General features: G+C 35.3%; 2 protein-coding genes across 4 annotated transcripts; one reads left to right on the top strand and one right to left on the bottom strand.

Annotated features, from left to right (window-relative positions):
- Positions 1-1,226: 1,226 nt before the first annotated feature.
- LOC135681910 (uncharacterized) lies at positions 1,227-16,470 on the top strand. 3 transcript variants are annotated; one of them, XM_065196555.2, is made up of 14 exons: positions 1,227-1,772; positions 2,590-2,663; positions 2,832-2,951; positions 3,462-3,600; positions 3,737-3,853; positions 4,337-4,365; positions 4,616-5,111; positions 5,342-5,486; positions 6,070-6,351; positions 6,751-7,406; positions 7,753-7,836; positions 8,072-8,194; positions 8,460-8,600; positions 16,330-16,470. In XM_065196555.2, exons 1-14 carry the CDS (start codon positions 1,322-1,324, stop codon positions 16,374-16,376), a joined length of 2,904 nt encoding a protein of 967 aa, XP_065052627.2. In that variant the 5' UTR covers positions 1,227-1,321; the 3' UTR covers positions 16,377-16,470. The 3 variants fall into 3 exon arrangements, with proteins under 3 accessions (XP_065052627.2, XP_065052628.2, XP_065052629.2); XM_065196556.2 differs by lacking the exon at positions 2,832-2,951; XM_065196557.2 differs by lacking the exon at positions 8,072-8,194.
- LOC148957183 (uncharacterized) lies at positions 12,700-26,617 on the bottom strand. Its single transcript, XM_089115656.1, has 14 exons — positions 22,211-26,617; positions 20,499-20,591; positions 20,232-20,322; positions 20,017-20,145; positions 19,329-19,442; positions 18,481-18,968; positions 18,096-18,247; positions 17,511-17,697; positions 17,175-17,331; positions 16,306-16,699; positions 15,894-15,960; positions 15,540-15,662; positions 15,035-15,145; positions 12,700-14,766 (listed from the first exon to the last, which is right to left on the bottom strand). Exons 1-14 carry the CDS (start codon positions 22,256-22,258, stop codon positions 14,680-14,682), a joined length of 2,241 nt encoding a protein of 746 aa, XP_088971782.1. The 5' UTR covers positions 22,259-26,617; the 3' UTR covers positions 12,700-14,679.
- Positions 26,618-27,020: the final 403 nt, after the last annotated feature.

The following is a 27,020-nucleotide window of genomic DNA, read 5'->3' as shown; positions in this document are numbered from 1 at the left end:
AAGACGTCATATTTTTGCTTTAACCACTTTTTAATAATTTACTTTAGACCACTGTCAGGTTGTGGTCCTCCAAGGGAAAAACTCTCATCATACCTTGATAATTTTGCTAGGCATATAGTAGAGAGTGCTTCGAGAATAAAAGACACAAATCACTTTTTTAGAAAACTTTTATATGCACACTATCATCAGATTGAACTCATGGTTGGTTGCAGGGACATTGGAAAGGGGGGGGCAGGGGATCAACTGCACCTTTTGCCTTTTGATAGGAGGGAAAGGGAGCCCAAGTGCCCTCTTCATGGAAGTTCCCTTAACACCAGCCATTTATGATTAAAAAATTTATATGAAATTCTGACTGAACTGTCTTATTTAAGACGACATTTCGCAAAACTTTCAAAGAAATTTCTTATGCCACAAGTTAGCCAATTTTCACTCATGTTCCAGTTTTGATCATGTTCCAGTTATTCGGACACACTGCTTTAACAACAAACTGGATTCTAGATTTATCTCGGCACAAAGCAATGTTGCGATGCCCGGTTGCTATTGAACCAATTTTTTTTAGTTTTCTGAGAAGCTTCTTTTCTTTTTTGCATGGCTTTGAAAAAAGACACAAATAACGACCATACTTAAATCTGCAGTGAAAGGAAATTAGAATCAAATTAGAAATCTACTCTTTCCAGATCAATCTATCACTGGCAACAGGGGCGGATCTAGAAATTATTCTGAGGGGTGCTAAAACGTAAAGCTTGGTAACCAAGGGTGTTGCTATGCACAAACTCCGTACCCCCTGCTAATAAGCCATAATGAAATGAAAGTCTTCCATAAACTAAAAAGCCTGGATGCCGCGATTGATATAGTAATTTTTGCTACACTTTGATCAGAACTTGGAACTTTGGCTTCAGCTTTTATGCCAAACGCAATTTGCAGCTCTCCCCCTCATATTCACTTAGGGTACAAAAGTATAGAAACTGTAGTCAAATATGATATCATTGCCCGCAGTGGCAAAAGGCCCGAGCCCACAAATTTCCAAAGCAAAGTTTAATTTTTGACTCCTTGCAGCCATTTATTAGAACTTGATCATGGCTGGTGGAATGAAGCCCTTGAACATGAAGTGCAGTGCACGTCATTAGAGACAATAGAACAATAGAAAAAAGTCGTACAAAAGTTGAACACAGGGATTCAAACACAGCATGCATGGCATGCATTGACATATGATACCAAACCAAACAAATGAGCAGGAATAAAACACATCTGAATTTGCCAATCCACCAACCAACCATAACCTCGTTATAGTAAAATAAATGGGACGAGAAGAGGCTCATTCATGCTAATTTCAGTGGGAATGGCGGACCATTTTGACCGTATTCCTGAACAAAATTTTCAGCCCAGAGTTAATTCTTTAAGTGGACGGCCAGAGCTTGGAATAGGGCAAGGATTTTACGCTAATAATTTAAGTTTCCTTCAACGCTCTGATACTTTGGCATCGGGATCTTCTACTTCTAGTCATGAGAACATTAGTGTCCTGTCCTTCAAAGGAGATGGTCTGCCTATGTATACCACGTTCGCGGGCTTACGCTTGTCCACCAGGAGAAGACCTCATCGGAAAGGAAGTAAGAGACGAGTCTACAATAACAGAATATCGTTGACAGAAGCTCAAGTTGCCAGAAACTGTGGTCAAGAAGCAGACAATGGTGAGAATGGAGAACAAGACATCGATCTTGGTGACGATGGTGATGAAGATACAAACATGTCTATTGCCGAGGATGAATTTGAAGGTCATCTTTTATAATAATTTATAAAAAATGTATCTTTATAAGTGTAATATGTGAAATATGCACCGTGCAGCCATTATTGGGCTAGCAGGGGCTAAAGCGCCCCTCGGCACTTTTTTGCAATAATAGGTTAGAAAAATTTTAAAAACAAAACCAGTTTTTCTTGACTGGAGACCCTTTTCGTTCATTTTCTTGGTATCTTATCTCGTTAATCAATTTTTTATAGCAATTGTTATCTTCTCTAAGTCGGACTGTTTGAAGGAAACAAGTGTTACACTGCATTATTTTTTTAAATAAGGCATTTGCAAATGTTTTAAGGGTGTTGACTCAAAAACATTTTTGTCGCACCCTTCTCAGCCCACCCATTTTTAGTCGGTTGCACTGTGCCTGATGTGAAGATGTGTTATTTGGTAATATGTATTTGGTAATAAAAATATTTTTTTTGCGGTTTCAAATTGCAGAGAACCCATTTCATGCAGCCATTTTAACACATTTTGTTTACCTGTCAAGATACAGCTGTTGCTTTCCTTAAAATACAGTTTTTTTATTCGATTAAAATGACATAAGTTTCAAGGAAGTCAAAAATGGAAATTCAATGTAAATAACAAAAAAAGCCATTATGAACCTTACACAGTTAATTCTTTAATTCAACATTGGTAAAGATTTTAGTTAAGACTGTCACATTTAAAAGTAATGATTGAATTATTCTCTGTTAATTTGAAACAGCATTTTGAACTTATACAACGTCACCTGCCTTTGCACCAGTTTAGTTTCTATATGAAAATTACTGTGTTCAGTTCATTCCAAATTGATTTTTCAGATAATTATAGAGTATCAATGAATGAGATTGATGAAAATGTGGTGATTGAAAGTGGTTACAAAACAGCTAATACGGTATGATATGAGCTTGTTAAAAATTTGCAGCTGATTTGCAATGAATCTCTAAAATTCAGTCCTGCATGTTGTCTTTGTTACATTCTGAATGCACAGGGAAGCAAGTGACTTCCATTAATACAAGTATGTGGTTGGTATGATTTTTATTATCATTTTTTTCACTTTAAGATTGATATGGTTGAAGAATCATATATATTTCAACTTCTTCATGCCCAGTCAATTCTGGTAATTGATGGTAAGAAAGAATTTTTGGTCCAAGACTTTGATGAGGAAAGACAGACCCTAAAGGTTGTATTTTACCTAGGTTAAACATTTTTTGCTTCATTGAATTCTTGATTATTACCTGCCAATTTGTATATTAAAATATTACTTTGTTGTGCATCTTAGGCCCTTGTTACACAATATTGGATTGTCATTGGAGTGCTATGATTTTCATATTGGATATACTTTCCACCAATTGCAATTCATGAGTACTTTCCAGTAAACAACACTACACATACAGTTACATGGAAATTACTCAAGTTTGATTGTAGAATAAAGCCGCAATGTTCTGGTGCACAGTGTAACATAGTGTTAACATATCAATTATTTTGAAATTGCCTGTATTGTTAGTGATGTTTATTTTATGGTTTGATATGTTTTGTGGTTATTGCTCTGAGTTGTAATAATCAAACATATGAACAAACATGACAGAAATGTATGTTTTTTAATCAACACTCTATCTTAAAGAGTTGAAAAACAACTTATGTAATATTGATTTCATCTGCTATAGCTAAAACAGTCATTCCTACTTTCTAGCTAAAGAAATTCTGTGTTGTGGAAAGAGTTCCAGTGGAATTTCTTGACGCTGTCCACTGGCTATATAGTTGCAGTTGTTCCGTTTCTTTGCAGCAACTTATAAAAGGACTTTCACGTAAAATATTTCAGGAATATAATGGTAATTGATTAAATTTATAGCATTCAGATATTTTTAAATGTTGATTATTTACCTCAATTATCTAGAATTGGTCAAGTTTATTTATAACAAAGTTTTTATTAATGTCATTTTAACTCTCAGTATCAACATTTCACAGATTTCAAACATCAGTTTGATGAAAGCTACAAATATTGTTTGCATGTTAAAGTGTTAAAGAGTATCATAGAGTCATGGGATGCAGTAGAAGGGTTAACAGCTGCTAATTGTTTGGATGGTATGTTATGTCTGATAATACTTGATTCCCATTTGTGGTAAACATAGGATTGCATAATGAAATTACAAGTTAATTTTTGCTTTTAGACTGCATTTTTGGTTAAAGCAAAGTAATAAGAGACAAATTTGGAGGAAATTGGGCATAAAGGGATTTGAGAATGAAATTTTCTTTGTGTCACATTTGTTGTCTATTCCAATTAAAAACTGTTTATGTAACTTAATGAATACACTCAAATTTAAACCATTTGTTTATTTTTAAGCGATGTTATTTTTCACAGTCCTACTGACGATAAGTAAATTTTCAATTGAATATTTTTCAGAATAGTTTAATTTTGATTTTGCATGGCAAATGACCATTTCTGAGTAATAATGATCATTTCTGAATGCTTTTATGAAATTGAATGTAAAAACTAGAAAATTGAATTTCACGTATTGGGAATGTGTTGGTTAATTATTACTTCTCTGATTATTGTTATTTTTACAGAAGCTGTTGTAGAGCATTGGTATACGAAGGTTTGATGAAGATGATTTTATAATTCGTAAATACTATATGCAATGTAAAACCGAAGTAAGTGATAATTGTTAGATTTTCTTGATTGCAGTATGAATGATAATAAATGTTTAAGTTATGAAAATTCTTACACGTGAGAAACCCTGCAATTTTATGTTTAATGCACCCTCCTAGGGAAACGAATGTTGTCAAGCCCCTCTGTTTTAGTATACTTCTTTTTCAGTACGACTAGGTGACAGTATTTCTTTTCAGGAGAGACCGAAAATTGTGGAATTACCGTTTTCCAATGATGCACTGATTTGCATAAGGCCTCCTGATCTAGGGTTTGCTGTAGTTGGAATGGACAAAAGGGGATTTTTCTGCTCATTTTGTGAGAAAGGGAATAGATCATGTGCACATGTCCGTTGTTTACAAGCCTTTATAAAGAAAGAAACAGACATGGTACCAGAGTTTGTTTTGGAAATGCTGAGTTCTCATGAAAGGATTTCTTCAACATTCCAACGACTGTACTCAAAATCTGCCATATCCAGGCGTGCAATTTCTGACAAAGTTCTGCCGTCACAAGTCGATATTTTCAAAGGCTTTTTAAACAATACGTTTGATGCTACAAACAAAGATGATTTGAAATTGTACCCTGATGTTGAAAAAGGCAACTGCCTTTCTTGTCATGCTGACTTACTAGAGGAAACGTTTTGGCATAATGACAAGAAAAATCTCTTTACCTTGAAGAATGTCTTTAATGTGTCTGGTGAGTTGCCTCAATTGAAATTATTTCGTATTATGAAAAAACGATGGTACCAAAACTGGAGAAAACACAATATCTTTAGTATTTATTTAGTTTTATTAGAAACAGCGAGGTTTCCCTAAGATATTGGTCTCTTAGTTTTTTTTATAAAGTTGGAACGCCTGTTTGTAACTTTAAGAATAACTGTATGTGTTGCACAGTTGTAACGAAGTTATTCGCTCTTTTCTTTTCAGTACCCTATTTCAAATGCAGTAATCACGAATGCGGTCGTTTGACAGATTTTGATGGAGGTGCAAAAGGAATTTTGAACCAAGGAGATTTTCTTGTTGCCCATGACGTTTTACGAGACTATATGCAGCATTTTTTGAAAGGACACAGGTTGGCTGATACATTCTTCTTGAATTAAAGTACCGTGTTGTGAGTCTGCTGCTGGAAGCGGATTGATTTTGTAACAGAGTTATTCGCTCTTCTTCAGCTGACAGCATTGAGATGTTACAGACTCAATCAGTCAGAATAATTAAAGTTTATGCATTGCCCTCATAGAAATAATTATAATAATGGAAACTTTTCATTTTGAATTCAAGTTACAACAATTACAAATCTCACTATTGCATAGGAAATTTGTAACTGGCTAGCCTGTTTTCAGAAAATAAAACTATTACAAATGGGAGTAGCTCCGGGTTAGTCAAAGTTTTGTTCCTACAGCAGAATATGTAATATGTAATATGTGGTACGAATGGAGATGCTAGAAAGTTTGGATATGAGATAGCATTTCTGTTAGTATCTCCACAGGGTGGCTCTTTATCCTGTGGAGATACTGGTTATGGTTATTCGTACTACGTACACTCATGAAATATTTTATTCTTGTGTCGGATGTGTCAAATTCGAATGATTCAATACCTTTCCAACATCGCAAAGTACAAAAACATTTTTGATTAAATCAGTTTTACTTCCTTCACAGCCAGAGTCTTATCAGCTACCTGGAAGTTTGGAAAAGCAATTTATCGTTCTCTGGCTACGAAAAGGGTCCTTTTTTGAATTACCAACAATGGAGATGTAGTTGGTATTCATTCCTAGAATTATTAGACATTGATTATACGTTCGGTTTTCAGTGCCAAATCTGTGGTCCATACCCAAATGTTGTAATTTGTGACGCAACAACGTTAGGGTTTCGCCGACATTATGCGAGACAGGTTGATGTGAATATTGAGAATGAAAGACAGACAGTAAGGCTCAAAGGAAGATAAGTTTTCGGCTTTGTTGCATTTCCTGTTCTTATGCTGTGAAGTTATGGTTTTATATGATGGATTTGGTTTGGAATTCTAGTTAATCTGGGTTAGCTTAAGACTTATTGCATTGAATTGAGACATGAATTTGAATTTTTAAGCATTTTGAGTATCATACTATATTTCAAAAATGGACAGCGTGTAAATGTATATAACACTTTACAATAAGAATAAGGATCCTTTTATGGAGCAAAACCATTAATTGAATCTTATTGAAATTTTCTACGTAACATGCTATGTTTGAAACATCTCCATGCGTTTTTCTTTTATATTTGGCCCGTAATCAATGTTACTTTGTTTCCTTTACAGTTTAATTGTTGTCCTTAGAAGTTTTCTTGAAATTTCTTTAACTATACTGATTTTAGCGACAGAGTCTTCATGCGCCACCCCAAGGCACGAAATCTATTAAGAAAGTTCGCGAAACGTAGACAACTGGAGCTAGAAGAGCGCCTCGAATTGGACAGGCTTCTTGATGAAAATCACAAAGTTTTGTACAATTTGTTGGTTTATTTTGAGCAGCTTTACGGTGGTGCTCTGCATATTCATGAGGAGATATGGGTTCTTTTTAGATGTATTTCGTCAGTATCACCTGTTTCATCTTATTTTCCATGCTCTGAAACGTTGAAGTCCTTGTTGGAGAAGCTAGATGAAGGAATGGTTATAAGAGAGAACCCAGAAGCATTTATGCAGCTGCAAAAATGTGCTCCTGTGATATTTGCAGTATTAAAAGTGCTACCCCCTGTTTCTGTTCCTAGCAGATTAATGCAGCTTTTTAAAGAACTGAGTGCCAGAGCGTGGTCATGTTTCTCCACAGCGCAACATACACTAGGTCCCGTTGCGGGAAATGTCGGAAACAGCGATTTGTCATTTTTTCCTTCATGGCCAAAGCTTTGCGAGCGAGGGGTTTATGTCAAAGATCACCGGCAACCATCTTCTGCAGAGAATTGCACGAAATTATACAAAGGGCATCCAAATCTTCTTCCGGGCATATTTACGATATATTGTGAACACGGTAGGAAACAATATCATTGATATGAATATAACATTTGAAATCTTAATATTTCTAAGTTAATTGTTTTCAAATGGCCTTTTTATTTCTTAATTTCTTACGCTTTTATAACAAATGACGTGTTTTATTAGATTAAATTAGTAATTAATTGCAAAAGCCCTTTAGAATATTCGCTGCCTGAAGCTAAATCTGTTTATCCTTTATTTGAAAATATTGATTCATTGCAACTTTTCCCTTTGGGAAATTTATATTAATATGCCTCAAACTACATCAACTGACGTTATATTTGATCAATATTTTTTGATGTCATGTTTCAAAATTTCCCTTCATGCGTTTTGTTTCATGTCAGAGATTTGTTATGGGTTTCAAGTCATGGAGCATCAGGAGTCTCCGAATATACCCTATACTGTCATACGCACACGATTTCCGTCAGGTATTTTTGTTATCTGTTCCATAGATTATGTTGTACCTAACCATGTCCAAACAGTTATGACATTTAATCCTTTATAGAAAGGCTATATATTCTATGACAGGAGTGTTATGTTGCGATATACATGTGCAGTTATTCCTTTAAAACAAGATAATGGATGATATCAAAAGCTTACCCGTGAGAAAATTTTCGGGTCCAAATGCTTTGCTTTTTAAACACTTTTTTCTGTTGTTTTTAGCTCCCGATGCAATCATTTATGACAACTGCTGTAATCTGCACCAATATTGTTTAAATAGAGATCCGTCATATTTTCGCACCTGCAAGTTTTTAGTGGATCGATTTCATTGGAAGAACCATACTGGTAGTTATTATACGTTTCCGCCTGCTCTTTTTGTGGACTGCATCTATGATTGTAATAGCTACAAAGTGCTTCATATTTTGTTAATTTGTGCAACTCGAATTAACAAGATTTGATACTTTCCTAACTACACTAGTCTGAAACGAATAATTAAACAATCTAGATTGCTACGGGATTGAATGCAAAATCTGCTTACTATTGTAGTTTGGCTAGTACGTATAAGCAGACAATGTCTAATGCCTTTTCCAATTCTATCTCGTTCTGGCAGGATGCGCAGAGAGCTACGATGTATCTCGTTATCCACGGTTTGAAGGGATAAACACTCAAATTAATGAACAACGAAACAGTACCTTGAAAGTCCTAAAGAGCCAGCTGTCTTACATGAACAAAAAAAACTTCATAAACCATTGTAAGTTATTTTTGTGGTACCGAAACGAACTGGTATCGAAATAGGTTGCTGTGGCAAGCGATGCTACTACTGTAAAACAACAGGACTGTCAATGGTGCCCGGCAACTTGACTGTCGGCAGTTATAATTCATAACTCAAACAAGTGTAACGATAAACACATTTCACGACATCTAAACCTGGTTTAATTTAATAGTAACATCAAACCTACATCCCCGAAATGTTAGTTTAACTGTTTTATAAAAAAGCATTTATTATAAAGCAGTTACTTGAAGACCCCTCTAGATCTCTTCCTTTCCTCTAGAGCCAGCAATAAATTCCCGTAAAGTAGATTTTGCTGTGACCTTCTTTTGCCCTTGTCTCGTAGTTCATTATAATTTGCTCTTTATTTTTTATAACTGTTCTGAAACTATTGTAATGGCATCCTGATTGGCGTCATTACAAGTGGAGACTCGTGGATATTTTGTCTCTCTAAACTTCTGACTTTGAAGTTTTGAAAATACCCCATGGTAATAATCGCCTCTCAATTCTAATTTCGCTGCAAATCGCTGGTAATTTACAAGTCACAAGTAATTTAGTAACTATAGTTGTAATGTAGAAACAGTATAGATTTTTCTTCTTATGAAAGCTCCGAGAAATAACACTAATGTTCTTTATTGTGTCAGCGTATCTTCTATAGCCTTTAATCCAATATAAAATTCTTTAATGTGAGGTTTAAGCAATACGTGCACCAGTCATTGGTTATAAAAAGGTCAAATTTTGCCAAAAATTCAACCAACTATGAGTAAACAGATGTTGAGGGATAATTAATCCAAGTAGGAAGTTACAAAAATTTGAAATGTTACAAATCATTTTAATAAACAAAAAATACCAGAAACATTGCGTTCTAATACGTGCACCAGCCATTGGTTATAAAAAGGTCAAATTTTGCCAAAAATTCAATTAACTATGAGTAAACAGATGTTGAGGGATAATTAATCCAAGTAGGAAGTTACAAAGATTAGAAATGTTACAAATCATTTTAATAAACAAAAAATACCAGAAACATTGCATTCTAATACGTGCACCAGCCATTGGTTATAAAAAGGTCAAATTTTGCCAAAAATTCAACCAACTATGAGTAAACAGATGTTGAGGGATAATTAATCCAAGTAGGAAGTTACAAAGATTTGAAATGTTACAAATCATTTTAATAAACAAAAAATACCAGAAACATAGCGTTCTAATACGTGCACCAGCCATTGGTTATAAAAAGGTCAAATTTTGCCAAAAATTCAACCAACTATGAGTAAACAGATGTTGAGGGATAATTAATCCAAGTAGGAAGTTACAAAGATTTGAAATGTTACAAATCATTTTAATAAACAAAAAATACCAGAAACATTGCATTCTAATACGTGCACCAGCCATTGGTTATAAAAAGGTCAAATTTTGCCAAAAATTCAACCAACTATGAGTAAACAGATGTTGAGGGATAATTAATCCAAGTAGGAAGTTACAAAGATTTGAAATGTTACAAATCATTTTAATAAACAAAAAATACCAGAAACATTGCGTTTTAATACGTGCACCAGCCATTGGTTATAAAAAGGTCAAATTTTGCCAAAAATTCAACCAACTATGAGTAAACAGATGTTGAGGGATAATTAATCCAAGTAGGAAGTTACAAAGATTTGAAATGTTACAAATCATTTTAATAAGCAAAAAATACCAGAAACATTGCGTTTTAATACTTGCACCAGCCATTGGTTATAAAAAGGTCAAATTTTGCCAAAAATTCAACCAACTATGAGTAAACAGATGTTGAGGGATAATTAATCCAAGTAGGAAGTTACAAAGATTTGAAATGTTACAAATCATTTTAATAAACAAAAAATACCAGAAACATTGCGTTTTAATACGTGCACCAGCCATTGGTTATAAAAAGGTCAAATTTTGCCAAAAATTCAACCAACTATGAGTAAACAGATGTTGAGGGATAATTAATCCAAGTAGGAAGTTACAAAGATTTGAAATGTTACAAATCATTTTAATAAGCAAAAAATACCAGAAACATTGCGTTTTAATACTTGCACCAGCCATTGGTTATAAAAAGGTCAAATTTTGCCAAAAATTCAACCAACTATTACGGAACAGTGAATGGAACTTAATATTGATAAAACTGAAGAAGTTATCTGCTCTTCCAAAAATCAGCAATCATTCCATCCGTCAATTGAGCTAGGAAGTCAGATTATCACTAGAAGGAAAGAGCAGAAAAATCTTGGAGTAATCTTAAATTCTAAACCAAACTTTCAGTCTCCAGTTAGAGAAAAGCGAGCGGGGCACTGGCCCAATAAAATTCCTTTCAAAACATGTTTCTAAAGATGTTCCTTATCAAGTTCGCGAGTTTTACCCAGATATGAGAAGCACTGACATTTTTTCCTGTTAAGACAACCCAAAACACCAGAAATCTGTTTAACGAAATTCCTTCTGAGCGACCGATACCTTACATTTAGCGGCACAGCTTGATCCCAAGACTAGGGGATGGAGGGTAAGGAGTAGCAAAATTTACCGACAAAGACATCTAGACAAAAATCAATCTAGATGCTATTTCACATACAGATAGGCGATTTAGCCGATTAACCAGGGAATTTTTTGCACCAACTAAAATTTACTGACAAACTCAGGAAGAAATGGAGGGGGTGTCACACCCCTACGCCCCCCACTAGCTAAGCTCCTGCTTACTTTATTCGAAACCCACAAAATAATGACCCAAATGCTTATAGGAAAGATTTTTTTCTTATAAATATTTGTTAACACAGTTTATGAATTTAATCTCCTCGACAGTGCAATAAGGATTTCAAAGTCAATTTCAGGATTCAAACGCAAATTATTGTCTTTAATAAGGCCCACAAAGAACCGGTCTTTGTAAATTCTCAAAGAACAGAAACAGTATACTTAGCCAAACTTCGATTGCGATTCAGTCCTTTAAATTCACACCGTTTTAGACTTAACTTTGATTGCCTGAGCCCCTTGTGTGTTTGTGGCGCAGGTGAAAAAGACAACAAGCACTTTTTTCTGCACTGCCGTTTGTTCCGAACAATCAGGACATTTATAGGACCCGGTCAAAACGAAAGATAGAGAGCAAGGAACACGGGAGGCGGACTCTTCCAAGTGGTCCGAGGAAATTTTTGAGACGATGGTTGCTAAAATTGCGGCTATTTGGATGCTAAAATTGCGATGGTTGCTATTACTTCTTTGGTCATTTAAATATAGTTTAAATATTTACTGGTATACTATCGTCATAATGCATGCACATTTCTTGGCAATAAAATATGCAATGATTTTCATTTAACAGAATCATAAGAAATGAAAAACACTTAAATACTAAATTTGATCAAAACGGACATGCTTTGAAATATTTTACATCTAGCAATCAGAATGCAACCTTTCAATTTCAATAGAAAAACTAGTTGATTCGATCTTGGAAGAAGCTTGCGTAGACGAAGGGCTAGATGTCACAAAAATATAAAGACCAAGAGAATTCAGTCAAGTTTATCTCTATCTTGAAGCGAAATTGAGAAAAAAGCCTTAGGTGAATTCAAATTTAATGTCGGCATTGTCATTATTGATAGTGTTACAGCAAAGATGTTTAGGCGATTCACGTCAATTGGCGAGATATGGGAGGTGTTCAGTATTCTTTGATTATACACAAGGTTCAACCTAGCAAAAAGTGCCAAATTCTGCGAAGCATAAAAGGATGACATATCTCCTAACATCACTGAGAAGTCACTTTTTCTAAGGAGCATCAACTATTGCAGCTGTTGAACAGGCTTAAGCATTTGAATTTGCAACGCTTACTTCCCAATCTTTTCATTGCATCAAGGTTGTTTCTGACTTTGCCTTCTTTTGTTATAAATGAAGTATTATCTTCGCTTTACCGTTGGCCAAAACAGGCTTAGGTCGTTGGCTTCAATGTCCATGGAAACTGAAATTGCCGAAAAATCTGACTATAGCTCCAAAATTGACCCCCCTGACCCCCCTGACTCCCCGGGTCAGTGACCCCCCTGACCCCCCTTTCCTCAGCACTGCAAACAATGTGGAACTAGCTCTTTGGTCAGCTTTCTGAAGTTCCTGCACTCAAAATTTCAAAATTCCACCAACGGCACTTTGTGAAGTAATACTCTATGGAAACTCCGAATTAAATGTACTTGCCGACAAAATTCGTATGGATGCCACACTTCAGTTTATCAATAACACTAAGAGATTCTGTTAACTGGAAGAAACTACAACAGCTAACCCTTTTCCATGTTCTTTTCTTGATTCAACTCTATTTTGCAAAACAATAAAACTTTTCACAAAATATTTTGTTATGGGTGTTAAATTTTCCCTTCCCCCCACGTTTAAGCCTGTGACCCAACTTTTAAATCGTAAAATACAACTGTTTCCTAATAGTCCAAATTTGACCTTTTCGTAACCAATGGCTGGTGCACGTATTAGAACGCAATGTTTCTGGTATTTTTTGCTTATTAAAATGATTTGTAACATTTCAAATCTTTGTAACTTCCTACTTGGATTAATTATCCCTCAACATCTGTTTACTCATAGTTGGTTGAATTTTTGGCAAAATTTGACCTTTTTATAACCAATGGCTGGTGCACGTATTAGAACGCAATGTTTCTGGTATTTTTTGTTTATTAAAATGATTTGTAACATTTCAAATCTTTGTAACTTCCTACTTGGATTAATTATCCCTCAACATCTGTTTACTCATAGTTGGTTGAATTTTTGGCAAAATTTGACCTTTTTATAACCAATGGCTGGTGCACGTATTAGAATGCAATGTTTCTGGTATTTTTTGTTTATTAAAATGATTTGTAACATTTCAAATCTTTGTAACTTCCTACTTGGATTAATTATCCCTCAACATCTGTTTACTCATAGTTGGTTGAATTTTTGGCAAAATTTGACCTTTTTATAACCAATGGCTGGTGCACGTATTAGAACGCAATGTTTCTGGTATTTTTTGTTTATTAAAATGATTTGTAACATTTCAAATCTTTGTAACTTCCTACTTGGATTAATTATCCCTCAACATCTGTTTACTCATAGTTGGTTGAATTTTTGGCAAAATTTGACCTTTTTATAACCAATGGCTGGTGCACGTATTGCTTAAACCTCACATTAAAGAATCTTATATTGGATTAAAGGCTATAGAAGATACGCTGACACAATAAAGAACATTAGTGTTATTTCTCGGAGCTTTCATAAGAAGAAAAATCTATACTGTTTCTACATTACAACTATAGTTACTAAATTACTTGTGACTTGTAAATTACCAGCGATTTGAAGCGAAATTAGAATTGAGAGGCGATTATTACCATGGGGTATTTTCAAAACTTCAAAGTTAGAAGTTTAGAGAGACAATATATCCACGAGTCTCCACTTGTAATGACGCCAATCAGGATGCCATTACAATAGTTTCAGAACAGTTACAAAAAATAAAGAGCAAATTATAATGAACTACGAGACAAGGGCAAAAGAAGGTCACAGCAAAATCTACTTTACGGGAATTTATTTATAATTTTAGGAGGTTTTTAGTGACGTTCTACAAAGTTCATAAACAATTTTGCTTCCAACAGATGATGCTTTTGTGTATGCGGCTTTGAAAGAATGTTATCTGCAAAAAATCTTAGTTTCGGGTTTGAAATTCTAAAATACATGGGAAAACGAAGAATCATTGCACACGGAGCATAAGAAAATGATGCATTAGGAAGACTGAGATTCTAATAATTTTTAATGCGTTCATTACTTAAAGACCATCGTTCAACAAAGGTGCAAAGTCAGGGGACTAGGGAGATTGAGTCTCCTTTGAAAAATATGGGGATCCCCCCTGGGAACTGCTAATGACTGATCTTAATCTATCATACTTCGCTTCTGTCAGGTTTGATAAATCAGCATTAAAATATAAATTAATTTCAAGTAAAACTGAGTTTAAAGGGCTTGTTTACTTTTATTGAGGTGTATCGCTTGTTTATTTTTAAAAATGAGGTAATTCTTTATTTTCATCGTTCAACGTAAGTAGGTCAAAATTAAATATGCTTTACACTTCCTCATTTGCTTCAAACACGACTTTTCTTGAATACACCAATGGAACCATATTTTCTTTGTGTATAATGAATGCAATGACCTGGTTGAAAATAGAAAGTAAGATGTTTTTTTGTTGTAAATAAAGTTATGTGTGAAGAGGTATGAAGAGACAACGGGTTACTTTTGTTATAAATTCTCAGAATTTACTTTGTATCGATGTTGATATGAACTCAGAAATTAATCATGAATTCCATAACATTTGACTTCGTAGTTTTGATAATTTAGACAATAATTTGTCACGCTGTCATTACAGGGTATTACAACATACAACAGGGAAACCCAGCAAAATACAAAAAAAATCGACAGACCTCTGGCATGAAGACAGAATTTATCAGTGTTATCCTTTTTGTGACGTCGAGGTTCCTAAATTTTCCCACTTGGACGCTGTGACGGTATAAATCTTGCGACAATACTTCAGCCTAGAAAAAACTCTTCGGACTATTTATTGTGCTTATGCAACAAAAAAATGATTATCCTGAATTTTTGGCTCCGTATGAACGAATTAATAACATCGAGACAATTCGCGAGATATTCAACACCTGAATCTTTTATTGTTGAAATGTACAACTTTGAAAAACCTCACTTTCCACCAACCTTGGGTTGGTGTTTTCTTGCTCTTGTCCAATGGCGACAGATTTTAGCCAAGATTCAACAGCGTTTAAAACAAGATTCAACAGCGTTTATCACTAATAGCACCGTAAACCAATTTGAACTGAAAGTAGGAAGGTTAATGTAGCTAGCAAATATGGGGTTTTTCTCTGATAAAATATTTATGAATATAGAAATTTAAAAAAGCCAGCTCCTGAACCTTACCGTTTCATCGTTGAGCATCCAGAGACGACGGCCAATAGTACGTAAATCACTGAACTTGCCTTTACAGAAAAGTCTCATTACTGCCGAATAAACAGTACCTTTGGAAATGGCATTCACGAATTTCTAAAATAATTGGAAAGTGTATTATTCATTATTTTTATAAGGATCACTGGTTCTTCAAAACGGTACATATCAAATGATTTTATAAAATATACGTGATTATATCATGTGAAACTAGAGCGACTATGAAGACGTTGACAGCCAACAAATCTGAGTCTTACCAAACTTGGCACAATTGTTGCACACGAAATAGCATAATATTACTACCGATGGAAAAAAGGCCAAAATACAGACCCTAATGTCTCCTTTCTTTTCCAACAAAATTTGCTTTAATCGGAACGCATTTCTAAAACAGGATAAGCTGTAAAAAATAATAACAGTATAAAATGAGACTGAGGAGGTAATTGACAATCCAATGCAGAGGGTGCATGTAGGTCTAAGATCAAAGCTAGCATAATATAAATTAAAATAGCATTAGTAAAATATGGAAGGTATCTAAATATCTTGTATTCGATGTTACCAAAGTGAAACAGACCCATTAAATAGGCATATTCGCAGTATTTTGAGCAATATCCATCCATGAAGATTTAGTCTCAAAAAACAGAGGCAAAGAGCAAAACAAAATAATATATATGTCAAGCCAATGATTTTACACTTAAGTATTTTTATTATCCATGATCAAGCCGTGAGATATTAATTAAAAAACCTGGTCAAATTTTCTTGTTTGTAGTGACAAAAACATCTCCACTTGGTGGTATCAGCGGTATCAAGGTTTGACACTACAGCACAGCGAGTGTGAAACGTCCTGAGGCATAATTCGCAGCGCACTTCAGATGTCTCTTCATCCACATCATCAAAGGCCTTGATGCAAAATGATCCTAAACCGCAGTTGTCGGAAAAACAATTTGCCTCATCCCTTTCAGGAACCACCAAAGGAACAATGTGGTTAACTGATCTTCCAACTGTTGTTGGAACCCACAGTAAGAAGACATCACCACAATCATCTCCTTGATAAATAATCCGCCTTAGTTCACTTTGAGGTGAGAAGGAATGAACATTTACGTCAAAGGCACCAGCAATCAAGAACAAGTGAAGCAAGGCTGTAATGAAACAAGTAATACATTCTGAAAATACAGTTAAAATTAGTCAACATCATTCATGTACACACCTCTTTATTGCAGTTGACAAAATATCCACCACTGTAATAAAATCAGGGACACCAGTGATTAATAAAATCAGCCACACCAGGAATTACAAGTAAAATAAGTTCAATCGGCATTGGCTATCATACTGAAGACATATATAATTGTGAACAATTTTTTGGCGGTACAGAACTTGAAAATGGCTTTGAAAAAAGCAAACATTTTATAACATATTGGCTAAAAGCTTTTTCGTCTGACACTCCTCAGAGCATAAAACGGCATGAGCAATTTCATTGTCAGTAAAATTTCTGGATCTGTTACGTGCTGCTATTATTCCTCCAAGAAAAAGTAATGTAAAATACACCAAGCAATTTCACGAATGAGGAATCGCTTAATTGCAAATAAGAAGCGGTAACATTATTCTCTCTCTTACTTGCATATCTATACTTGTCAGCAGTGCGAAGGGTCTCCTCTCTTACACATTTCAGGAGCCTCTCATTTTCATCCTCAATGCGCGCGAATTTGTCGGCAATATCATCGGTTGTAATTATGTAGCGCAACAGGCTGACATCAATTTGTAAATCCAAAAGCTGCAGAAGGCAAGAACCGGTGTAAATCAGACATGCTAAAGAAGAGCAGAACTTCTGTCTGGATCTGATACACGGTTAAGGTGGTGTTAACTCTGGCATCAATGCAGTTAGAATTTCCTAACAATAGCTGGCAGGAAAACTGACGGATGATTGTAATGCACGACGACAACAACACTTACCTTTTGCATAACCTCTTGCTCATGCAGCAAACCATATCGCAAAGCAGAGAGCTTAATCCAACACCAATTATTCTCATCGCCGAATAATGCTGTTGAGACAGATCGATACAAGCAGGTACCATCTGCTCTAACCTTGATTGGTTCCCTTCCAGTTTCAAGAAGTTGCGGTGGGACATAATTGCGATACCTTCAGAACATAATTAGAAAAAGTTGACAAGAATGACACCATTAACAAAGCATAAAAGTACCCAAAACTAACAATTTGCTTGTTGCAATTGTCTAGGGCGATCCAAAAACAGCAGATCCGTACACATCCACTATATCCTAAAAAACCTCGAGGACTAGCTCCTTAACAATTTCTCCAGTCAAGCAAAACAAAGCGTCAAAAAACTATCCTGAAGACAACCCTTTAAAACCAGTGAAATAGTTAGAGAATGAACTAACATAGTCTGTCAACAAGTTGCTTTTGTGATGGTGAGAAGATTGATATACAAATATATCTGAGAGATGTACTACGAATTAGGTCTTAAAAACAGGACTTCTCTCTCCTCGGTATGTATATTTGAAGTTTTTAACAATAGTTACCATTGTTCTATTTGCTTGCGACTGACATGCGATTCGATTGGCTTAGCATGCTCTGTAGGTAGAAGTCGTACATACTCGCGCAGTAGCAACTTCGAACACCCCTTGAATGTCTCGAGAAAATCTTCACAATTTTCTGGACTCCAACTGTAATTCTGAAAGAGAGTAAATAAAGGATCAAGATTACCATGTTCGCTAAGCAGACGCAAGCACAAAAGCTCCAGAAATTGTGTAAAATACACTACATTTTTGCACCCCGAGTTATCAAACAAAAATAAAATGAACAAAAATTAAAACAAAAATATTTCATTTTACTTTGGCTTTTAAATGAAGGATAACGGATCTACAAAAAAGGGACGCATTGAAATTTAATAAGAAAGTATCACACCTTAACCGCTTCTTTGTAAAATTGCAAGGATGCTTTTTCCCTTATTGATAACCTTGTTTTGTCTTCCCTTTTCCTAGTTCGCCCCAATTCTTCCGACGCAGCACTGATATCTTCGTTGTGCTCTTGGCATGCTTCACCATCACGTAAATGTCTCTCCTGTTCTTCCACTCCGCTGGCTGCTTCATCGGACTTTGTCTGTTCCTCTGCTACCTCTTCATCCATTCTCTCCTCTTCATCCATTTTCTCGTCACTCTCGTTAAATGTTGTGGTGTCTTCCTCTCTCGCACCCATCTCGTCATCACAGTCTTCCGTGGCTGAAACTTCGCTTTTCCTGACATAGGAGAATAATGATTCCAGGATAACATCTAAAATTGCCACAATCGGTCTCTTAGTTTCTCTGGAACCAGAATTTGGGGACACGAATGGAACGTGTTCTGGCCACCAAACTGGTTTGTACTTCTCCTGCCACATGTGTTTTTTCATTTCACCTTTATAAATACAAAAAAATATGCCCACATACACAAAAATTTGGTACATTTGGTACATGGGTACATTTGGAATGATTCAATTTGAAATAGAAATTGATTGGCGTACTTATGTTTTGCTAAAAAAATAGTAAAAAACATTTTCACAAGCATACACATGAAGTATTTATGATTAAAGTCTTCAAAAGTTCAGTACAATGAATGAATTTGAGCACTTCTACTTCTACCAAAATTATTATTTTTTATAAACAGTCTGGCTTTTAAAGAGACCTATCATCTTCCCAGAAAATGCGAAAACAGTATAAAGGGATAATGACCATTCTTTAGCAAAATAAAAAAATTAAAAATAAACATTATACTTACAATTTCCAAGAACTGCCTGGGTAATCAATTTTCTCTTATCATTTATTGCAAATTCATTTTGGAGTGACTGGAGGCTATTTTTTTCAATAGTCTCAACGACGAATTGATTGATTACTAAAAGCATAAAATAATTGTCATAAAAAACAATCAATACAGTGCTAGGTCTGATTTAAAGTTTCACTTCCAGAAAACCTCAGAAAAGTTACAATAATGACATAGAAACAGGTACAAAATAAGGCAGGCCTGACCATTCGATGATAGCCATAGCTCTCGCTCCCCTCCAGGCTCTCCTCAAATGCTGGAGGGGAGCTACAAATTCCTCTCCTGAATTATTCTAAAAAGTACATTGCTCTTCTTGAAATTAATTTTTCCTTTGTTTCTATTATTTTCCTATCTACAAATAGCTCACCTGGAATTACTAAGAGAGCTGCTTACTGCTTCCCTATTAAAACTCTTATGGCCAGGCCTCTTGAGGCAAATTCTTTCATTAACATATATTACAAATACTTACTTCAAACAATTCAACTGACAAACTTAAGTCAAAAAGATCTCTTAAAATCTAATGTAGTACAAAAAGTATACTGTTTCAAAGAAGAATGCTTATTTATGCAGCACTGTTTGTTGGAATCATGAATTAAGATAAACTTTCTGATAAAAATCCAGGTAAGTTGCAATGCAAATAACTTACCTTGTTTCTGTTTTTTACTTTTTCTATTAATCTGTTGGAAAGAGTTTCTTTTCATCACATTAAGAGCCACTCTTTGAAATTCCGTTTTCACGGTCTGATTCTGTGCAAATCCTGCAAAAGCAGGATCTCCTAAAAAGGTAATATGGTGCACATTATGTTATATATGAGAAGAATCACTGTTTATTAAAGCATGAATGACATCAAACAACATTTACCTAAATGCAAAACATGAAGCTTCCCATCTTTATCTTTATGGAAGGTCAACAAAACAGCAGGAAGACCAGTTGTTTTCAACCATTTTTCAAGCTACAAAAAAGAATATGGATTTATGAATCCTGTGCACATGTTTTTTTTTAAATGAACAAATTATCTAGGAAAAAATACAAATTAATATTATAAGGATTACAAATATTGTCATTTAAATTGACAATAAAGATTTATGTGCTTGTTGTTAATGAAAAATCTGAGAAGTAGTTTCTCACCTTTCTTTGAATGCTTTTACAGTAGCGTTTGTCTGCTTGCTTCCGTTCAGCTGCACTTTTGATAAATGCATTTCTGCCAGGACCACGAATTTTCTAAGAGAATATTTTATTCAGTGCAAATTACTATCAAATCAGAATTTTCATTTACATGAATCACCAATGAATGACTAAACATATCAAATTTAGTTATAGTAGAACTTATTTATTGTACAACCAAACTTAGCCTTGTACAGTTTTGTGAGTGCAACTACTGGTCCCAAAGAAACTTCCATTAAAAGCATTCTCAATTTGAAAAAGGTTTCATGGACAAAGCCATCTGTGAACAAAGAAATTTCTGTGGAAACATCTGTGGACTTGGCTCAAGACAATGAAATTTCTGAAACTTGATGGCTTATCCAGCAACTTTGCTGAAATATTGTGAAACTCAGTAACATACAAGGGTTTGTTACTATCAGAAAAAATAATAAGCCTGTAAGGATTGAAATCTCATATATATTTACAAACTGGAGGGCTGGTCCCAGTTGAATGAGCCTTTAAACCTGTGTGTTATCAATACCAAGCAACTTGTTTAATTCAGCCAAAATGCATACAGTAAATTCTTTCCTATCAAGATACAATTGCCACAATTTCTTCTTGTATTTTACCACACATTATGACACATCAATGTTCAACACATTGATTTACATCTGCTGTTTATTATACTCTCATTTACTCTCAATTGAAATAGGTTGACACTTAATTGCAAAAAAGGATTTCAGTTTTTAACATCTAGGCTCTTGACCCTAATCACCCGAATTTAACAAATTATTTCTTTCATATGGGGAAATGGTTCTCATCTTTCTCCTGGACTTAACATTCGTCATGCCTAAATCCCTAATAGTGCATTAGGTTTACTCTGATTCATTGTAAGGCTCATCCAAAAAACCACACTCTCCAAACTGTATACTTGGGATTTAAAAGAAATATCTGAAAAACCTTTCTCTTCTTTTGAGGTTTTCCAAAATGGATCATAATCGGTAATTTCCAGGTTTGTTTTCATCATATGAAGAGGTTTCCAAAACGTATAGGCAGATGGGATGAAATAACAATGATAAATATCTTAGTCTGTCTGATGAGTGCACAAGCATGAAACTCAGAGAAACAGTGAAAATGTACCATTTTCAGCCTAATTTGGGCTATATTTAAAAAAATTACGTGGGTTTTTCCCATTAAGGCCTAAAAGGGGGTCCAGTTGGTTTGAGGGTCTTCCCAAATTGCTACCAAATGGCCCATTTTTGGTAAGAACTCAACTGCTCAATTGCCATTTATTATAGATAATGAACAAGATTTTATTTTTCCGGAAACAACAATACCAGTCAGTTGTGAAGAAATTTGTCAAAAAGGACCAGGGGGGAGCACAAAGAAATGGATGCTACCAATGACATAATAATTTCATGCTACCATTTGTTTTTATGCTACCATTTGAGGGTTACTGTCAACAAATACTACCATTTGAGGGTAATTTTTTTAAATTTTAGCGTTCGCTCTCTTTGACCCTGACTGGGGCCCCCTGTTAGGCCATAATTGGAGTACCCCTACCTCCAGTTTGGAGTGCACAGTTTACAAAGGATGCAAATCTTGAAGAAAATATTCTTGATTTGAATGTTCAAATAGCTCAGGCTGATTTTCATTACATAAAATGAATTTCAAAGATATAAAAAAATCATACATACTCTGCCGCTAGTATTCCTAATTTCAGGCTCCATTTCTGTAGTCGCCATGATTTTCGATTTCCCGCCCAGTGTTCCCGCGCCTCCATATACTGTTACCTCATTTCAGGTTACTTATTCTTCTTAAACGAGGTTATGGTTGGTTGGTGGATTGGCAAATTCAGATGTGTTTCATAGCTCAAATGAGGCCCTGAACGTTTCGCTATGGGCCTGCCGGTTTGAGTATTTTTATGAATTTGAAATCTTTAGAGAAAAAAGTATTCGTAGGAATGTAAGCAGGAATAAGAAGAAAACCCCTTTTGGTCAAGAATACTATGGGCAAGTTTTTGAGATGTTTTGTATGTAGTTCTTGAATGATTAACAAAAGAATAACAAGGGCTCGGGCAAGCTTTATCCTCTGAATATAAATCATACCTCATGGTCTATGAATAAGACGTGAAACACGGAGTTGAAACTTGAAACCGTTCTGTTATATAAACCAAAGCGTTTACAAGTTCTGCCGTTACAGCATCGAGCACCAGGTAAAGATAGTCAAAAGACCTACGAAAACCTATTGCAAATTTGCACTTCACCTAAGCATTCGTCGCGTGCTGTATCATAATTCAACTCCCCCTGGTCAACCTCAACTCCCCCTGTTCAAGCTTAACTCCCCCTGGTCATAAAACCACTATACATTTGACTGTAGTTTGAAGCGAAGAAACTCCCCCTGGTTTGGTCGGTATTCTTTGATGTTTTGGATTTTGAAACCCATGGGTTCTCGCGCCAAAGTTTAGAACCCCTCGACCTGGCACCGTGATTGGCTAGATTCACTTCCACGGGTGCAGAAAATCGTATAATTTACAGGCCACGGGTTCCTCAAGTGGCTGGTTATAAGAGGAGACAATGCTTTCCGAGTCTGTAGAATGCTATACAGTACAACCAGGGGGAGTTTGATACCACTTCAATGCATGGACTGAAATAACAATGTTGAACAGTTGTGAGACGGGGCATTGAAGCGGATATAACAATTTCAGGAGATGTGCATACTTCTCGGTAAAAGAGATAATAAATGGTTTAAATAATTATAAACAAAATTGCGATAGAATAAGCTTTAATCCCCAAAAAGTTTTTCCTCAAATCTGAGGGGTGCTCGAGCCCCTTTCGCACCCCTCTGGATCCGCCCCTGGGCAATCACTTTTTCGTGTCACTGGCATGGCAGTCTTTCTCGTGCTACTTTTAGAACAAACAATTTCCAAGCATAAAATACTTTTTCGCTACAGTTTTATAAAAAGAACATCAAGTAAAATCCATTTAGAGAAAAAATTTGCCCTGCCAAAGTCAGTTTTGCTCTTCGAGAAAGCCCAATCTTCGTGGTTGGGGGTAAACCACCCCCATACACCTTTCAAGTGACCCCCTGATGGAGATGACAAAAACAGTTTAATGCATCAGTTTAAACGTTGAAGTTGAACTCTAGTCTTCTCTGTTGTATCTCTTATAAGCAGATTTACAATTTTGCGAAGCAATTCATCTGAAAACTTTATTTTGTATTTGGGAGTAAAGCATCTTTTTGTTGCTTATACAGTGGTTGCATTTTCCTACTTTGGCCAGTTCATATCTAACGATCAAAAAAACATCTGACTTTGCTTGGCTAAGTGAGCCATTAATTTCTAGAAAATTGATCAAAAAAACTTACTTTTGGTTACTTAATGTTAAAATCATACTTTTGGACGCAGGGGCGGTTCCAAAGCAAGTTTGAAGCAGGGGCTGTTGATAGTGGGGGTGCTAAAAAATTTCAGAAATTGGTGACGAGAGTACGCTGAATACAACAATCTCAGACCCTAACAACTGACAGAAGGCTCTTTTTTTCACTTTCTGAAGGAAATTTTTACAATAATATTGATATTGTGGCAAAATATTGATTTATAGTATACGGAACACTGAATGTTTCTCATCAAAATGGGTTTGTGATATATACAACATCCAGGGACGTAAATTTGCAGATATTTTTGGAGGGGTGAAGGGCTCAAAATTTCCGACTGACAAAGGTCAATTCTAATTTTGTATGAGGGCCTAAACTTTAATAGTCTTTTACCAACAAAACCTTATACATTGTCTCATAAATAATTATTCAGCTGTATGATAAAGTTTCTAGATTTCGTAAATTTGGAAGATCGAACATAAAGACTGTTAGTTTAATAAATGCATCAAAACATACGTAGTCCAAAAATCAGGTGTTAATTTTTCTCCTTCTACGACTTGCCCATTGCTTCACTATCTTATCTAAATTTACGTTGTCCAAAATGTCTTTCTCGCAAGAAAGAATCATGAGGTCGTTTAGTCTTTCACAGGGGCGGAGCCAAAAAATTCAAAGTGAGGGGGGGGGGGGAGCGCTCAATTTGATAGAATTTTTTTTTAAAACGCACTAAAAAGCTTCACGATATTTTATGCCTATCATTTTATGGGGCACTCATTATGCTAGCGGTACGTTTGAAGGGGCCGGTGGGAGGTTGGCGGAGGCCTTAGGGATATTCGAAAGAAGTTGCTTCCCTGCGAGCGAAGCCAGCAGAAAATTTTCACAACCACGCTTTTTAGATTAGCTTAAAACACACTTCAAAATACTTCTTGCAGGTATTTTTTTGCAATCGTTTAAAGCATTTTGTTATTTTTAAGGCATGCTCTTATTACGTTTGATGAATCACAGTCTTAAAATTGAATTCATTACTTTATGAGGCCCCATAGACCTTGGCGTATTCCTTGGAAATTAAGCAACTAAAGGATTTGTCGGATGATTCTTTTCTTAATATCTTTCCTTTACTCTTTTTATTTGCTTAAAAATGCATTTTTGCAAAAAGAGGGGGGCTGAAGCCCCAAGCTCTCCACCATGAATATTCCGACCTATGTTTCATCGGTCGATCTCGAACGGAGAAAGTTCTTGACAAGTCATGGGGAATGTACTGCGCTTCTTTAAGCATTACTTATAAATATTATTTATAAAGTTCTATTTCGTATCCCGTTTTTAGAAGCAATTTGATGGAATGATTATCACATCCCCATTACGACGAATATAGTTGAGAAATCTTGCATATTCATACAAGATTCGTTTTTTCTGGATTGCGTCGCCTCTCATTCTTTTTAAGACTGCCTTTTACCACACAACTATTTTTTTTTGAACTTATACCTTTCTTATGCTTCTCTTAGAGCTACAGTTCACAAGGTCATATGAGTCAAAACTTCAATTTTCACAAATGATTCAAATTTTCTCAGATTAACCTAGCTTTCTACCAACAGCTTTAAACTTTTCGACTGTCTTCAAATTTTTTGACCGGATGAAAGATTGGGGGAGGGGTCACACCCCCCATACCCCCAGTATTTACGTGCCTGACAACATCGATTAAGAGCCAAGGATCCCAGGCAAAACAGACAAATTTTCTATCATTACTATGCTACGTTAGTTCAATCATTGCAGCTTTATAACTCGAAATCGAAATAACTCGAAAAAGTTGATATAGGGCGTGTTATTGTGCAAACATTGTTTGATAATCAAGTTATCTTAATTTGTAGTTGTCGCGTATCCCAAGACATCGGTGCATCTAAACTTGAATCTTCAAGTTTTTGCAGTATGCGTTCATGACATTAATGCTTTATTATAAAATGAAAATCTTTTTCTTGGCAGAAGTCGGTCCTAAAATATCTCAGACCCCCGGCTTTAGTATTGGTTAATCCACCAGTGATGGCAGCCTTGTTATAGATCGATGCCCATTGTAAAAAATCTTGCTGTATTTGTCTTCAGAACGCAAACTTATGCACATTTATACAAAATGCCAAAAAGTTAAAAGAATAAAAGTTTGATTTACATCAGCAATTACTTACTTCAGTCGTCTACAATCAGAGCTTAAGTAAACAGAGGACAACATTTTCCTGTTTCGATATTTACGTCTATCTATCCAATTGCTGTACTGCAGAATCAGTCAATCAAAACAAAAGGTGAAGGAAAAAAGGCACGGTTTCTTAAAAGAAGCACAACTGTTGAGTTTTGGTGTGCTACATGATTTTTGTCGTTGTAGAAAGACTTTTGGTTTAAAAGGTATCTGTCTGAAGATAATCCTAAAATATCTTGGGCCCGCTGCCTTAGTATTGGTTAATCCGCCAGTGATGGCAGCCATGTTATAGAACGATGCACATCGTAAACAACTTGCTGTATTTGTCTTCAGAAAGCAAACTTCTGGACATTGATACAAAATTCAAAAAAGGTTAAAAAGAATAAAAGTTTGATTTACCTCAGCAATTTCTTGCTCCAGTCTACAATCAAATCCAAAGTAAACAGAGGGCCAGAGGACAAAATTTTCCTGTTTCGATGCTTATGTCTATTTGAAGTGGTAAACTGCGGACTCAGTCAATCAAAGCAAAAGACGAAGGAGAAAAGGGCACGGTTTCTTAAAAAATACACCACTATTGAGTTTTGGTGCGCTACATGCTTTTTGTCTTTGTAGAAAAATTTTTTGGTTGAAAAGGTATCTGTTAGACATTATTAAAAACAAGACAACACAGAACAGAACTAAATTTTATTCAAAAATTCATGAAAAGTTCAATTTTTCTCATCGAAGTTAGCCTTAAGAGTCATTTTCTCGTTGTATAATCTCAATATCATTGAAAATTGCTTGTTACAAATTTACTTATTGCATTTCTTTAATTGCATTTCTTTAATCTCTCGTTCAGTGCTTTCTTTCACTACCGATAATTCGAAATAGCCTTTTGCTATGATAGCAAATGACCTATGTAATGTCACGAAGACACGCATTCTGTCTTCCGGCGAATAGTGTATGTAACAAAATCA

Source organism: Rhopilema esculentum, unplaced genomic scaffold, assembly GCF_057945365.1.
Source record: "Rhopilema esculentum isolate cy_ngs unplaced genomic scaffold, ASM5794536v1 HiC_scaffold_36, whole genome shotgun sequence".
In the NCBI taxonomy this organism is placed as follows: domain Eukaryota; kingdom Metazoa; phylum Cnidaria; class Scyphozoa; order Rhizostomeae; family Rhizostomatidae; genus Rhopilema; species Rhopilema esculentum.
Note: the sequence above shows the minus strand (reverse complement) of the source record. Positions and strands in the feature narration are given on the sequence as shown.

Bases quoted from the DNA above. Each gene is read 5' to 3' on its own strand.
- LOC148957183 (XM_089115656.1), bottom strand. From the start codon at position 22,258: ATGGCGACTACAGAAATGGAGCCTGAAATTAGGAATACTAGCGGCAGA. The intron at 20,592-22,210 runs GTATGTATGATT...ATATTCTCTTAG, and splicing joins TTAGGAATACTAGCGGCAGA to AAAATTCGTGGTCCTGGCAG. The intron at 17,698-18,095 runs GTAACTATTGTT...TATGTTCTGAAG, and splicing joins CGCAAGCAAATAGAACAATG to GTATCGCAATTATGTCCCAC.
- LOC135681910 (XM_065196555.2), top strand. From the start codon at position 1,322: ATGCTAATTTCAGTGGGAATGGCGGACCATTTTGACCGTATTCCTGAA. The intron at 3,601-3,736 runs GTAATTGATTAA...AACATTTCACAG, and splicing joins AATATTTCAGGAATATAATG to ATTTCAAACATCAGTTTGAT. The intron at 5,487-6,069 runs GTTGGCTGATAC...CTTCCTTCACAG, and splicing joins CATTTTTTGAAAGGACACAG to CCAGAGTCTTATCAGCTACC.